Source organism: Oncorhynchus mykiss, chromosome 24, assembly GCF_013265735.2.
Source record: "Oncorhynchus mykiss isolate Arlee chromosome 24, USDA_OmykA_1.1, whole genome shotgun sequence".
NCBI lineage: Eukaryota > Metazoa > Chordata > Actinopteri > Salmoniformes > Salmonidae > Oncorhynchus > Oncorhynchus mykiss.
This window is the reverse complement of record NC_048588.1, coordinates 38,106,265-38,123,042: the sequence shown is the minus strand read 5'-3', so window position 1 is coordinate 38,123,042 and position 16,778 is coordinate 38,106,265. Positions and strand designations below refer to the sequence as shown.

Here is a 16,778-nt window from a genome sequence, read left to right as displayed (position 1 = left end):
ACTGGTCTTTACTGTCGGGTCTGTCTGAGGGGTACTGGTCTTTACTGTCTGGTCTGTCTGACGGGTACTGGTCTTTACTGTCTGAGGGGTACTGGTCTTTACTGTCTGAGGGGTACTGGTCTTTACTGTCTGGTCTGTCTGAGGGGTACTGGTCTTTACTGTCTGAGGGGTACTGGTCTTTACTGTCTGGTCTGTCTGAGGGGTACTGGTCTTTACTGTCTGTGGGGAACTGGTCTTTACTGTCTGGTCTGTCTGAGGGGTACTGGTCTTTACTGTCTGGTCTGTCTGAGGGGTACTGGTCTTTACTGTCTGAGGGGTACTGGTCTTTACTGTCTGAGGGGTACTGGTCTTTACTGTCTGGTCTGTCTGAGGGGTACTGGTCTTTACTGTCTGAGGGGTACTGGTCTTTACTGTCTGGTCTGTCTGAGGGGTACTGGTCTTTACTGTCTGTGGGGAACTGGTCTTTACTGTCTGGTCTGTCTGAGGGGTACTGGTCTTTACTGTCTGGTCTGTCTGAGGGGTACTGGTCTTTACTGTCTGAGGGGTACTGGTCTTTACTGTCTGGTCTGTCTGAGGGGTACTGGTCTTTACTGTCTGAGGGGTACTGGTCTTTACTGTCTGAGGGGTACTGGTCTTTACTGTCTGGTCTGTCTGAGGGGTACTGGTCTTTACTGTCTGAGGGGTACTGGTCTTTACTGGCTGGTCTGTCTGAGGGGTACTGGTCTTTACTGTCTGTGGGGAACTGGTCTTTACTGTCTGGTCTGTCTGAGGGGTACTGGTCTTTACTGTCTGGTCTGTCTGAGGGGTACTGGTCTTTACTGTCTGAGGGGAACTGGTCTTTACTGTCTGGTCTGTCTGAGGGGTACTGGTCTTTACTGTCTGGTCTGTCTGAGGGGTACTGGTCTTTACTGTCTGGTCTGTCTGAGGGGAACTGGTCTTTACTGGTCTTTACTGTCTGAGGGGAACTGGTCTTTACTGTCTGGTCTGTCTGAGGGGTACTGGTCTTTACTGGTCTTTACTGTCTGAGGGGTACTGGTCTTTACTGGTCTTTACTGTCTGGTCTGTCTGAGGGGTACTGGTCTTTACTGTCTGGTCTGTCTGAGGGGTACTGGTCTTTACTGTCTGGTCTGTCTGAGGGGTACTGGTCTTTACTGTCTGGTCTGTCTGAGGGGAACTGGTCTTTACTGTCTGGTCTGTCTGAGGGGTACTGGTCTTTACTGTCTGGTCTGTCTGAGGGGTACTGGTCTTTACTGTCTGAGGAGAACTGGTCTTTACTGTCTGGTCTGTCTGAGGGGTACTGGTCTTTACTGTCTGGTCTGTCTGAGGGGTACTGGTCTTTACTGTCTCGTCTGTCTGAGGTGAACTGGTCTTTACTGTCTGGTCTGTCTGAAGGGTTTCAGAGCCAATAGCCTGTAGACCCATTATGGTACGAAGTGTGCTTAATAAGAAGGAGGAGATGTGAAGACGTAACTATATACATTTGGACAATCCCACTATTTCAATCACAACGTGGAATGCCTAAAGGAGTGCGAATGGGTGTGTGTAGGATTATGTTTGTGCAAACACTGACAGTGAATACCAACAGGAGGGATTGTATAGTTCTGATGGTATTGTCCAGTCTGTCTGTCAAGACTGACAGTGAATACCAACAGGAGGGATTGTATAGTTCTGATGGTATTGACCAGTCTGTATTGACTCTGTGACAGTGGTGAGCGTAGAGCCCTTCATCACTACCAGGGTACCTTCCTGGGCCCTCCCCTGTCCTCCTGCACCTCTGCCGTGCTTGTCGGAGGGGAGCAGCCGGAGGGTTGTAGGGTTGTCCCCAGGGGCAGCGTGGCGGAAGAGGAGGACACCAGGTTAAGACTCTCCAGGGAGTCAGAGAGCAGGCGGTTGGTGTCGTGTTGGGGACAGAGGACATAGCGGCTAGGGTGAGTGTGGTGCACCTCCACCGTGGCCACAGAGTCCAAGCCCTTCAGGCACCCGGCCGGGTCGCGTCCCCCCACGGCCCCCAGCTCCATCGACTCCTCCATGTTGACATAGAGGATCTCATCTGGGTCCTGGGAGTCCGGCAGGTCCTCGAGAGCCTTCTGCAGCTCCCCACGTAGCGTCTCAAACAGAGGACGGTCCTTAGGACTCAAGAACCAGCAGGAGAACATCAGGGAATAACTGAAGGAGAGAGGAGAGAAGGAGGAGAGAGGAGACAGGAGGAGAATAGAGGAGAGAAGGTGAGGAGATAGGAGATAGGAGGAGAGAAGGATAGGAGAGAGGAAGAGAAGCGAGAGGAGAGAAGGAGAGTAGAGAGTAGAGGTTTGGTTATAACTGAATTTGTAATACTTGATTTAGCTGGAGTTTCACTATTGTGACATTATACAGTTTGAAGAAACGGTGGTTCCCAACCCTGGTCCTTCAGTACCCCAACAATAACCCTGGTCCTTCAGTACCCCAACAATAACCCTGGTCATTCAGTACCCCAACAATAACCCTGGTCCTTCAGTACACCCAACAATAACCCTGGTCCTTCAGTACCCCAACAATAACCCTGGTCCTTCAGTACCCCAACAATAACCCTGGTCCTTCAGTACCCCAACAATAACCCTGGTCCTTCAGTACCCCAACAGTAACCCTGGTCATTCAGTACCCCCAACAGTAACCCTGGTCCTTCAGTACCCCAACAATAACCCTGGTCCTTCAGTACCCCAACAATAACCCTGGTCCTTCAGTACCCCAACAGTAACCCTGGTCATTCAGTACCCCCAACAGTAACCCTGGTCCTTCAGTACCCCAACAATAACCCTGGTCCTTCAGTACCCCCAACAATAACCCTGGTCCTTCAGTACCCCCAACAAAACCCTGGTCCTTCAGTACCCCAACAATAACCCTGGTCCTTCAGTACCCCAACAATAACCCTGGTCTTTCAGTACCCCAACAATAACCCTGGTCCTTCAGTACCCCCAACAATAATCCTGGACAAGCACACCTGATTCACCTTGTCAACTAATCATCAAGCTTGTCCAGGGCTACATGACAAGGTGTACTGTTAGGAGTACTGAAGAGCCAGGGTTGGGAAACACTGATCTAGAACCTAAAAGGGTTCCTCGGCTGTCCCCATAGGAGAACCCTTTTTGGTTCCAGGTAGAACCCTTTTGGGTTCCATTGTTAAACCCTTTCCACAGAGGGTTCTACATGGAACCAAAAAGGGTTATCCTATTGGTGCAGCCAAAGAACCAGGCAAACTACATGGAAATCAGTATTTTATATACAGTATATTGACCCAGGTCTGTTTTTATATTGACCCAGGTCTGTTTTTATATTGACCCAGGTCTGTTTTTATATTGACCCAGGTCAGTTTTTATATTGACCCAGGTCTGTTTTTATATTGACCCAGGTCTGTTTTTATTTACAGTAAATTGACCCAGGTCTGTTTTTATTTACAGTATATTGACCCAGGTCTGTTTTTATATTGACCCAGGTTTGTTTTTATATTGACCCAGGTCTGTTTTTATATTGACCCAGGTCAGTTTTTATATTGACCCAGGTCTGTTTTTATTTACAGTATATTGACCCAGGTCTGTTTTTATATTGACCCAGGTCTGTTTATTTACAGTATATTGACCCAGGTCTGTTTTTATTTACAGTATATTGACCCAGGTCTGTTTTTATTTACAGTATATTGACCCAGGTCTGTTTTTGTTTACAGTATATTGACCCAGGTCTGTTTTTATTTACAGTATATTGACCCAGGTCTGTTTTTATTTACAGTATATTGACCCAGGTCTGTTTTTATATTGACCCAGGTTTGTTTTTATATTGACCCAGGTCTGTTTTTATATTGACCCAGGTCAGTTTTTATATTGACCCAGGTCTGTTTTTATTTACAGTATATTGACCCAGGTCTGTTTTTATATTGACCCAGGTCTGTTTATTTACAGTATATTGACCCAGGTCTGTTTTTATTTACAGTATATTGACCCAGGTCTGTTTTTATTTACAGTATATTGACCCAGGTCTGTTTTTGTTTACAGTATATTGACCCAGGTCTGTTTTTATTTACAGTATATTGACCCAGGTCTGTTTTTATTTACAGTATATTGACCCAGGTCTGTTTTTGTTTACAGTATATTGACCCAGGTCTGTTTTTATTTACAGTATATTGACCCAGGTCTGTTTTTGTTTACAGTATATTGACCCAGGTCTGTTTTTATTTACAGTATATTGACCCAGGTCTGTTTTTATATTGACCCAGGTCTGTTTTTATATTGACCCAGGTCTGTTTTTATTTACAGTATATTGACCCAGGTCTGTTTTTATATTGACCCAGGTCTGTTTTTATTTACAGTATATTGACCCAGGTCTGTTTTTATTTACAGTATATTGACCCAGGTCTGTTTTTGTTTACAGTATATTGACCCAGGTCTGTTTTTATTTACAGTATATTGACCCAGGTCTGTTTTTATATTGACCCAGGTCTGTTTTTATTTACAGTATATTGACCCAGGTCTGTTTTTATTTACAGTATATTGACCCAGGTCTGTTTTTATTTACAGTATATTGACCCAGGTCTGTTTTTATATTGACCCAGGTTTGTTTTTATATTGACCCAGGTCTGTTTTTATATTGACCCAGGTCTGTTTTTATATTGACCCAGGTCTGTTTTTATTTACAGTATATTGACCCAGGTCTGTTTTTATATTGACCCAGGTCTGTTGTAAGAAGAAAAACTAGTGTTGATCCACTCACATGCTGTCCAGACAGTCTGGAGGTTGTTTGAGACGGTTTCCTTGTCTCAGGTAGTCATATATCTCACTGTTCTCCACACCTGGGTACGGAGTCTGGCCGCGCGATGCTATCTCCCACATGGTCACGCCAAATGACCACTGAGAGAGAGGGAGAGAGGGGGAGGAGAAGTGAGGTAGGGAGAGAAAGGAGGGAGGAATGGATGAGAGAGAGGAAGGGAGGTAGGGAGAGAGAGGGCGTGAGAGACGGTCAGAGAGAGGAGAGAGGGTCAGAGAAATCAGGGAGTGAGAGAGAGGGTCAGAGAGAGGAGGGAGAGAGGGTCAGAGGAGAGAAGGGAGAGAGGGTCAGAGAGAGGAGAGAGGGAGAGAGGGTCAGAGAGAGGAGAGAGGGAGAGAGGATCAGAGAATGAAGAGAGGGAGAGAGGGTCAGAGAGAGGGAGAGAGGAGAGAGTGAGAGAGGGTCAGAGAGAGGGAGAGAGAGTCAGAGAGGAGGGAGGGAGGGAGAGAGAGAGGAGAGAGTGAGAGAGAGAGGAGAGAGTGAGAGTGAGAGAGAGAGAGAGGAGAGAGTGTCAGAGAGAGGAGCGAGAGAGAGTGAGTCAGAGAGAGGAGAGAGTGTCAGAGAGAGAGCGAGTCAGAGAGAGGAGAGAGAGGGGGTCAGAGGAGCCTCAGTCTCACACATTACACAAACACAAATCCACATTAGGAAAACAGCAGCTAAGCCTGTGAACATATCAAAGCATTAAAACACTGACATGTTCGCCTAAGCCTAATTCCTCTCATAGACAACACACCAAAGAAGTTAGGCTTTATTATAGGAGGGGAATTAACTGGTGCTGAGAAAAAATCAATTTGTATGGACACACATGCACACCACTACGTGCACACCACTATGAGCACACCCCTACATACACACCCCTATATACACACACCACTATATACACACTATATACACACCACTATATACACACCACTATATATACACCACTATATACACACCACATACACACCACTATATACACACCACTATGAGCACACCCCTATATACACACCACTATATACACACCACTATATACACACCACTATATACACACCAAAGAAGTTAGGCTTTATTATAGGAGGGGAATTAACTGGTGCTGAGAAAAAATACATTTGTATGCACACACATGCACACCACTATATATACACCACTATATACACACCACATACACACCACTACGTGCACACCACTATGAGCACACCCCTATATACACACCCCTATATACACACCACTATATACACACCACTATATACACACCACTATATATACACCCCTATATACACACCCCTATATACACACCACTACACACACACCACTATATACACACCACTACATACACACCACTATATACACCACTATATACACATACCACTATATATACACCCCTATATAAACACCACCACATACACACCACTATATACACACAACTATATACATTATACACACACACACCACTATAAACACACCACTACATACACACCACTACACACACACACCACTATATACACACCCCTATATACACACCCCTATATACACACCCCTATATACACACCCCTATTTACACACCACTATATACACACCCCTATATACACACCCCTATATACACACCACTATATACACACCACTATATACACACCCCTATATACACACCCCTATATACACACCACAATATACACACCACAATATACATACCACTATATACACACCCCTATATACACACCACTATATATACACCCCTATATCCACACCACCACATACACACCACTATATACACACCACTATATACATTATACACACACACACCACTATAAACACACCACTACATACACACCACTACACACACCACTATATACACACCACTACACACACACCACTATATACACACCACTATATACACACCACTACATACACACCACTATATACACACCCCTATATACACACCACTATATACACACCACTGCATACACACCACTATATACACACCCCTATATACACACCACTATATACACACCACTATATACACACCACTACACACACCACTACACACACGCACCACTATATACACACCATTATATACACACCACTACATACACACGCCTATATACACACCCCTATATACACACCACTATATACACACCACACCACTACACACACACCACTACACACACACCATTATTACACACCACTACATACACACCACTATATACACACCACTATATACACACCACTACATACATTATACACACCACTATATACACACCACTATAAACACACCACTACATACATTATACACACCACTATATACACACCACTACACACACAACACTATAAACACACCACTACATACATTATACACACCACTATATACACACCACTACACACACAACACTATAAACACACCACTACACACACAACACTATAAACACACCACTATATACACACCACTATAAACACACCACTACATACATTATACACACCACTACACACACAACACTATAAACACACCACTACATACATTATACACACCACTATATACACACCACTACACACACAACACTATAAACACACCACTATAAACACACCACTACATGCATTAGACTCACCACTATATACACAACACTATATACACACCACTACATGCATTAGACTCACCACTATATACACACCACTACATGCATTAGACTCACCACTATATACACACCACTACATGCATTAGACTCACCACATCGCTCTTGGTGGTGTAGACGCGGTCTGCCAGGCTCTCGATGGCGATCCATTTGACGGGCATCTTAGAGATGCGACCCTGGCGGTAGTAGTCTCCGTTATATATCTTCTTAGAAAGGCCGAAGTCAGCAACACACACATTCATGTTCTCATTCAGCCTGGAACACACACAGAGAAAGACATGGGTTCAGCCTGGAACACAGAGAGAGAGAGACAGAGAGAGAGCAGGAGAGGGAGAGAGAGTGAGAGAGAGACATGGGTTCAGCCTGGAACACAGAGAGAGAGAGAGAGACAGAGAGAGAAATGGGTTCAGCCTGGAACACAGAGAGAGAGACAGAGAGAGAGCAGGAGAGGGAGAGAGAGAGACAGAGAGAGAGAGAGAGATAGAGAGAGTTGGATTCAGCCTGGAACACAGAGAGAGAGAGAGAGAGAGAGACAGAGAGAGAGAGAGAGAGAGAGCAGAAGAGTGAGAGAGAGAGAGAGAGAGAGAGAGAGACAGAGAGAGAGAGAGAGCAGGAGAGAGAGAGAGAGAGAGAGAGAGAGAGAGAGAGAGAGAGGGAGAGTGAGAGAGCTGGGTTCAGCCTGGAGGCAACAATAAAGCCTGAAGGCAACAATATTTAAAAAAAAGAGAGTGATAGTGAAAGAGAGATAGAAACAGAGAAACCTAGCCTAGAGATAGCGATACTGATAGGAAGCAACAGTGCTGGTTATTACATGCAGTTCCTTGCAGCCAGGTCTCTGTGGATGAAGTTGTTTCTGCTGAGATACTCCATCCCCTTGGCGATATCCACCATGAACTTCACCAGCATCTGAGACGGCAGGTACTGCAGGATGATAGAGAGGGAGACAGGTGTTATTACAGCGTACCACTGTCAGGGTTCAGGAGGGTAATTAACAGCAGATACTGAGACAGACAGAGAGAGAGAGAGAGAGAGAGAGATCGACAGAGAGTCAATGAGACAGAGACACAGAGAGAGAGACAATGAGACAGAGAGAGATTGACAGAGAGTCAATGAGACAGAGAGAGAGAGATCGCCAGAGAGTCAATGAGACAGAGAGAGAGATCGACAGAGAGTCAATGAGACAGAGAGAGACAATGAGACAGAGAGAGAGATCGACAGAGAGAGAGAGAGACAGAGAGAGACAAAGACAGAGAGAGAGATCGACAGAGAGTCAATGAGACAGAGAGAGACAAAGACAGAGAGAGAGAGAGATCGACAGAGAGAGACAAAGACAGAGAGACAGAGAGAGAGACAAAGACAGAGAGACAGAGAGAGAGAGATCGACAGAGAGAGACAAAGAGACAGAGACAGAGAGAGAGAGAGATATCGACAGAGATAGAGAGACAGAGAGAAACAAAGAGACAGAGAGACAAAGAGACAGAGAGAGACAAAGAGACAGAGAGAGACAAAGAGACAGAGAGAGACAAAGAGACAGAGAGAGAGAGAGACAGGGAGAGATAGAGAGACAGGGAGAGACAAAGAGACAGAGAGATATTATTTGTACTGGAGGACAACACAGAGAGACAGGGAGAGACAAAGAGACAGAGAGAGAGAGACAGGGAGAGATAGAGAGACAGGGAGAGACAAAGAGACAGACAGATTATTTGTACTGGAGGACAACACAGAGAGACAGATTATTTGTACTGGAGGACAACACAGAGAGACAAAGAGACAGACAGATTATTTGTACTGGAGGACAACACAGAGAGACAGATTATTTGTACTGGAGGACAACACAGAGAGACAAAGAGATTATTTGTACTGGAGGACAACACAGAGAGACAGACAGATTATTTGTACTGGAGGACAACACACAGAGAGACAAGGATTATTCAAATGTTTTACTGCCAGGGTTCAGTTGTGCTACAGGTAGAAATACTAAGAATAGACCTGCCAGGATCCCTTAATGTCAGAGATACATGGCTGTTCTACACAACATATTTATATTTATATCTGAAGGTTTTACAGAAAAAATTGACCTCGACATTGACACGTTAGTCATTTAGCAGACAGTCTAATCCACAGAGATTTACAGTTGGTGAGACAGCCACATATCACACACGGTAAGGCATGTTTTCCCTCCATAAAGAAGATATCAGAAAAGTCAGTGGGAAAAGACTAGTGCAACTACTATTGATTTACGAAGGGACGGCCCTTGAGACCAGAGGTGTCAGAACCGAGTGCTCAGGTTGGGGTGTAGGGATTGAGCATAGCCTGTAGGGTTTGAGAATAGCCTGAAGGGTTTGAGCATAGCCTGAAGGGTTTGAGCATAGCCTGTAGGGTTTGAGCATAGCCTGAAGGGTTTGAGCATAGCCTGTAGGGTTTGAGCATAGCCTGTAGGGTTTGAGCATAGCCTGTAGGGTTTGAGCATAGCCTGTAGGGTTTGAGCATAGCCTGTAGGGTTGGGTTTGAGCATAGCCTGTAGGGTTTGAGCATAGCCTGTAGGGTTTGAGCATAGCCTGAAGGGTTTGAGCATAGCCTGAAGGGTTTGAGCATAGCCTGTAGGGTTGGGTTTGAACATAGCCTGTAGGGTTTGAGCATAGCCTGTAGTGTTTGAGCATAGCCTGTAGGGTTTGAGCATAGCCTGTAGGGTTTGAGCATAGCCTGTAGTGTTTGAGCATAGCCTGTAGGGTTTGAGCATAGCCTGTAGGGTTGGGTTTGAGCATAGCCTGTAGGGTTTGAGCATAGCCTGTAGGGTTTGAGCATAGCCTGTAGGGTTTGAGCATAGCCTGTAGGGTTTGAGCATAGCCTGTAGGGTTTGAGCATAGCCTGTAGGGTTTGAGCCTAGCCTGTAGGGTTTGAGCATAGCCTGTAGGGTTTGAGCATAGCCTGTAGGGTTTGAGCATAGCCTGAAGGGTTTGAGCATAGCCTGTAGGGTTTGAGCATAGCCTGTAGGGTTTGAGCATAGCCTGTAGGGTTTAAGCATAGCCTGTAGGGTTTGAGCATAGCCTGTAGGGTTTGAGCATAGCCTGTAGAGTTTGAGCATAGCCTGTAGGGTTTGAGCATAGCCTGAAGGGTTTAAGCATAGCCTGTAGTGTTTGAGCATAGCCTGTAGGGTTTGAGCATAGCCTGTAGGGTTTGAGCATAGCCTGTAGGGTTTGAGCATAGCCTGTAGGGTTTGAGCATAGCCTGTAGGGTTTGAGCATAGCCTGTAGGGTTGGGTTTGAGCATAGCCTGTAGGGTTTGAGCATAGCCTGTAGGGTTTGAGCATAGCCTGAAGGGTTTAAGCATAGCCTGAAGGTTTTGAGCATAGCCTGTAGGGTTTGAGCATAGCCTGTAGTGTTTGAGCATAGCCTGTAGTGTTTAAGCATAGCCTGTAGGGTTTGAGCATAGCCTGTAGGGTTTGAGCATAGCCTGAAGGGTTTGAGCATAGCCTGTAGGGTTTGAGCATAGCCTGTAGGGTTTGAGCATTGCCTGACGATAGGCGGGGGCGGTTCTGCTGTACCCAAAGCCACCCCCACATAAAGGGTAGACCTGCATGTTTGTTTTCAGTACACTAGAGGGCGACATACTCCTCTGTGACAGAGAGTCTTATGTTTCCAGGACTGAACCATGTGACATAGAGATGATATTATATATATATATTATATTTATACTAGTGGAATAGTCTGTTCTCCCCATAGCAGGCATAGTGGTATATAGTATGTTCCCCCCATAGCAGACAGAGTGGTATAGTCTGTTCCCCCCATAGCAGACAGAGTGGTGCAGTCCACCCTAGTCCCAGAGGGAGGCTGGGACGTCAACTTCTACACTAGAGTGTTTTTGGACCATTTCCTAAATCCTGCAACATTTCAACATTTGCTAGGAACTCTAGTTTGGATAAGGCCCAGTGTTTCTCAACACTAGTCTGTACAGAGTCATAGTTTAGTGTTTATTAACACTGGTCTGTACAGAGTCGTAGTTTAGTGTTTATTAACACTGGTCTGTACAGAGTCTTAGTGTAGTGTTTATTAACACTGGTCTGTACAGAGTCATAGTGTAGTGTTTATTAACACTGGTCTGTACAGAGTCATAGTGTAGTGTTTATCAACACTGGTCTGTACAGAGTCATAGTGTAGTGTTTATCAACACTGGTCTGTACAGAGTCATAGTGTAGTGTTTATTAACACTGGTCTGTACAGAGTCATAGTGTAGTGTTTATCAACACTGGTCTGTACAGAGTCATAGTGTAGTGTTTATCAACACTGGTCTGTACAGAGTCATAGTGTAGTGTTTATCAACACTGGTCTGTACAGAGTCATAGTGTAGTGTTTATTAACACTGGTCTGTACAGAGTCATAGTGTAGTGTTTATCAACACTGGTCTGTACAGAGTCATAGTGTAGTGTTTATCAACACTGGTCTGTACAGAGTCATAGTGTAGTGTTTATTAACACTGGTCTGTACAGAGTCATAGTTTAGTGTTTATTAACACTGGTCTGTACAGAGTCATAGTTTAGTGTTTATTAACACTGGTCTGTACAGAGTCATAGTTTAGTGTTTATTAACACTGGTCTGTACAGAGTCATAGTGTAGTGTTTATCAACACTGGTCTGTACAGAGTCATAGTGTAGTGTTTATTAACACTGGTCTGTACAGAGTCATAGTGTAGTGTTTATCAACACTGGTCTGTACAGAGTCATAGTTTAGTGTTTATTAACACTGGTCTGTACAGAGTCATAGTGTAGTGTTTATTAACACTGGTCTGTACAGAGTCATAGTGTAGTGTTTATCAACACTGGTCTGTACAGAGTCATAGTGTAGTGTTTATCAACACTGGTCTGTACAGAGTCATAGTGTAGTGTTTATTAACACTGGTCTGTACAGAGTCATAGTTTAGTGTTTATTAACACTGGTCTGTACAGAGTCATAGTGTAGTGTTTATTAACACTAGTCTGTACAGAGTCATAGTGTAGTGTTTATCAACACTGGTCTGTACAGAGTCATAGTGTAGTTTTTATCAACACTGGTCTGTACAGAGTCATAGTTTAGTGTTTATTAACACTGGTCTGTACAGAGTCATAGTGTAGTGTTTATTAACACTGGTCTGTACAGAGTCATAGTGTAGTGTTTATCAACACTGGTCTGTACAGAGTCATAGTGTAGTGTTTATTAACACTGGTCTGTGTGTAGTCTGTCTTCCAAATGAACATGTCCTCCCTTAAGAAGAGCTGATAGTGAAGTTGATCAGTAAGAGATAGTTCTCCTCCCCTGTGTGCGCGTGTGTGTGTGTGTGTGTGTGCGGTGTGTGTGTGTGTGTGCATGCGTGCGGTGTGTGTGTGTGTGTGTGCGGTGTGTGTGTGTGTGTGCGGTGTGTGTGGGTGTGTGTGTGTGCGGTGTGTGTGCGGTGTGTGTGTGTGTGCGGTGTGTGTGCGGTGTGTGTGTGTGCATGCGTGCGGTGTGTGTGCGGTGTGTGTGTGTGTGTGCGGTGTGTGTGGGTGTGTGTGTGTGCGGTGTGTGTGGGTGTGTGTGTGTGCGGTGTGTGTGCGGTGTGTGTGTGTGTGCGGTGTGTGTGGGTGTGCATGCGTGCGGTGTGTGTGTGCGGTGTGTGGGTGTGTGTGTGTGTGTGTGTGTGTGTGTGTGTGTGTGTGTGTGTGTGTGTGTGTGTGTGTGTGTGTGTGTGTGTGTGTGTGTGTGTGTGTGTGTGTGTGTGTGCTCACCACGGGGCAGTCTCCAAGGCGTGAGTAGAGCAGGTAGCTGTGTAGGTCTCCGTGTTTCATAAAGGGTAGGATGACCACAGGGGAGGGGTAACCTTCACTCTCTACTGTCTGTAGACACACACCTGGGACACACAGACAGACAGACACACAGACAGAGGGATAGTCACACTCTCTCCAGGGGCCACACACACACACACACATACACATACAGTGCATTTGGAAAGTACTCAGAGGTTTGTGCTCTGAAATGCACTGTCAACTGTGGGACCTTATATAGACAGGTGTGTGCCTTTCCAAATCATGTCCAATCAATTGAATTTATCACAGGTTGACCCCAATCAAGTTGTAGAAACATCTCAATGATGATCAATGGAAACAGGATGCAGCTGAGCTCAATTTAGATTCTCATAGCAAAGGGTCTGAATACTTATGTAAATAAGATATTTCTGTTTTTTTTACATCTATATATATATTTTGCAAAAATGTATAAAAAAACTGTTTTCACTTTGTCATTATGGGGTATTGTGATGTCATTATGGGGTATTGTGATGTCATTATGGGTTATTGTGATATCATTATGGGGTATTGTGATGCCATTATGGGGTATTGTGATGTCATTATGGGTTATTGTGATATCATTATGGGGTATTGTGATGTCATTATGGGGTATTGTGATATCATTATGGGGTATTGTGATGTCATTATGGGGTATTGTGATGTCATTATGGGGTATTGTGATGTCATTATGAGGTATTGTGATGTCATTATTGGGTATTGTGATGTCATTATGGGGTATTGTTATGTCATTATGGGGTATTGTGATGTCATTATGGGGTATTGTTATGTCATTATGGGGTATTGTGATGTCATTATGGGGTATTGTGATGTCATTATGGGGTATTGTTATGTCATTATGGGGTATTGTTATGTCATTATGGGGTATTGTTATGTCATTATGGGGTATTGTGATGTCATTATGGGTTATTGTGATGTCATTATGGGGTATTGTGATGTCATTATGGGTTATTGTGATATCATTATGGGTTATTGTGATGTCATTATGGGGTATTGTGATGTCATTATGGGTTATTGTGATGTCATTATGGGGTATTGTGATGTCATTATGGGGTATTGTGATGTCATTATGGGGTATTGTGATGTCATTATGGGGTATCGTGATGTCATTATGGGGTATCGTGATATCATTATGGGTTATTGTGATGTCATTATGGGGTATTGTGATGTCATTATGGGTTATTGTGATGTCATTATGGGGTATTGTGATGTCATTATGGGGTATTGTGATGTCATTATGGGTTATTGTGATGTCATTATGGGGTATTGTGATGTCATTATGGGGTATTGTGATGTCATTATGGGGTATTGTGATGTCATTATGGGGTATTGTGGTGTCATTATGGGTTATTGTGATGTCATTATGGGGTATTGTGATGTCATTATGGGTTATTGTGATGTCATTATGGGGTATTGTGATGTCATTATGGGTTATTGTGATGTCATTATGGGGTATTGTGATGTCATTATGGGGTATTGTGATGTCATTATGGGGTATTGTGATGTCATTATGGGGTATTGTGGTGTCATTATGGGGTATTGTGATGTCATTATGGGGTATTGTGATGTCATTATGGGGTATTGTGGTGTCATTATGGGGTATTGTGATGTCATTATGGGGTATTGTGATGTCATTATGGGGTATTGTGATGTCATTATGGGGTATTGTGGTGTCATTATGGGGTATTGTGATGTCATTATGGGTTATTGTGATGTCATTATGGGGTATTGTGATGTCATTATGGGGTATTGTGATGTCATTATGGGGTATTGTGATGTCATTATGGGGTATTGTGATGTCATTATGGGGTATCGTGATGTCATTATGGGGTATTGTGATATCATTATGGGTTATTGTGATGTCATTATGGGGTATTGTGATGTCATTATGGGTTATTGTGATGTCATTATGGGGTATTGTGATGTCATTATGGGGTATTGTGATATCATTATGGGGTATTGTGATGTCATTATGGGGTATTGTGATGTCATTATGGGTTATTGTGATATCATTATGGGGTATTGTGATGTCATTATGGGGTATTGTGATATCATTATGGGGTATTGTGATGTCATTATGGGGTATTGTGATGTCATTATGGGGTATTGTGATGTCATTATGAGGTATTGTGATGTCATTATTGGGTATTGTGATGTCATTATGGGGTATTGTTATGTCATTATGGGGTATTGTGATGTCATTATGGGGTATTGTGATGTCATTATGGGGTATTGTGATGTCATTATGGGGTATTGTTATGTCATTATGGGGTATTGTGATGTCATTATGGGGTATTGTGATGTCATTATGGGGTATTGTTATGTCATTATGGGGTATTGTTATGTCATTATGGGGTATTGTTATGTCATTATGGGGTATTGTTATGTCATTATGGGGTATTGTGATGTCATTATGGGTTATTGTGATGTCATTATGGGGTATTGTGATGTCATTATGGGTTATTGTGATATCATTATGGGTTATTGTGATGTCATTATGGGGTATTGTGATGTCATTATGGGTTATTGTGATGTCATTATGGGGTATTGTGATGTCATTATGGGTTATTGTGATATCATTATGGGTTATTGTGATGTCATTATGGGGTATTGTGATGTCATTATGGGGTATTGTGATGTCATTATGGGGTATTGTTATGTCATTATGGGGTATTGTGATGTCATTATGGGGTATTGTGATGTCATTATGGGGTATTGTGATGTCATTATGGGGTATCGTGATGTCATTATGGGGTATTGTGATATCATTATGGGTTATTGTGATGTCATTATGGGGTATTGTGATGTCATTATGGGTTATTGTGATGTCATTATGGGGTATTGTGATGTCATTATGGGGTATTGTGATGTCATTATGGGTTATTGTGATGTCATTATGGGGTATTGTGATGTCATTATGGGTTATTGTGATGTCATTATGGGGTATTGTGATGTCATTATGGGTTATTGTGATGTCATTATGGGGTATTGTGATGTCATTATGGGGTATTGTGATGTCATTATGGGGTATTGTGATGTCATTATGGGGTATTGTGGTGTCATTATGGGGTATTGTGATGTCATTATGGGGTATTGTGATGTCATTATGGGGTATTGTGATGTCATTATGGGGTATTGTGATGTCATTATGGGGTATTGTGGTGTCATTATGGGGTATTGTGATGTCATTATGGGGTATTGTGATGTCATTATGGGGTATTGTGATGTCATTATGGGGTGTTGTGATGTCATTATGGGGTATTGTGATGTCATTATGGGGTATTGTGTGTAGATTGATGAGGAAACACATTAATTGAATACATTTTAGAATAAGGCTGTAACGCTGTAACAAACTGTGGAAAAAGGGAAAGGGGTCTGAATACTACCTGAATGCCCTGTACATGCACTCAAGCCCAGTAGTTTGGTCCAGTCTCACCTAGCAGTCTCATGACGTTCTGATGGTCAAACTCCTTCATACAGGCAGCTTCTGTCAGGAAGTCTTCCATCTCAGTGCGGGTACAGATGGCAACTAGAGGAGGAGAGACGGGTGAGAACAGGGACTCATCTCA

At 43.6% G+C, this 16,778-nt stretch overlaps 1 protein-coding gene across 1 annotated transcript in view; it reads right to left on the bottom strand.

Moving 5' to 3' along the window:
* Nucleotides 1–1,264: 1,264 nt before the first annotated feature.
* Nucleotides 1,265–16,778, bottom strand: part of LOC110511668 (tyrosine-protein kinase receptor UFO) — an 81,916-nt gene continuing 66,402 nt past the window's right edge. Inside the window, exons 14-19 of the mRNA XM_036962127.1 lie at nucleotides 16,646–16,738; nucleotides 13,135–13,256; nucleotides 8,209–8,318; nucleotides 7,493–7,652; nucleotides 4,738–4,874; nucleotides 1,265–2,166 (exon numbers count right to left, since the gene is read on the bottom strand). Coding sequence (XP_036818022.1) covers nucleotides 1,731–2,166; nucleotides 4,738–4,874; nucleotides 7,493–7,652; nucleotides 8,209–8,318; nucleotides 13,135–13,256; nucleotides 16,646–16,738 — 1,058 coding nt within the window. The 3' untranslated portion in view covers nucleotides 1,265–1,730. The remainder of the gene's footprint in view (nucleotides 2,167–4,737; nucleotides 4,875–7,492; nucleotides 7,653–8,208; nucleotides 8,319–13,134; nucleotides 13,257–16,645; nucleotides 16,739–16,778) is intronic.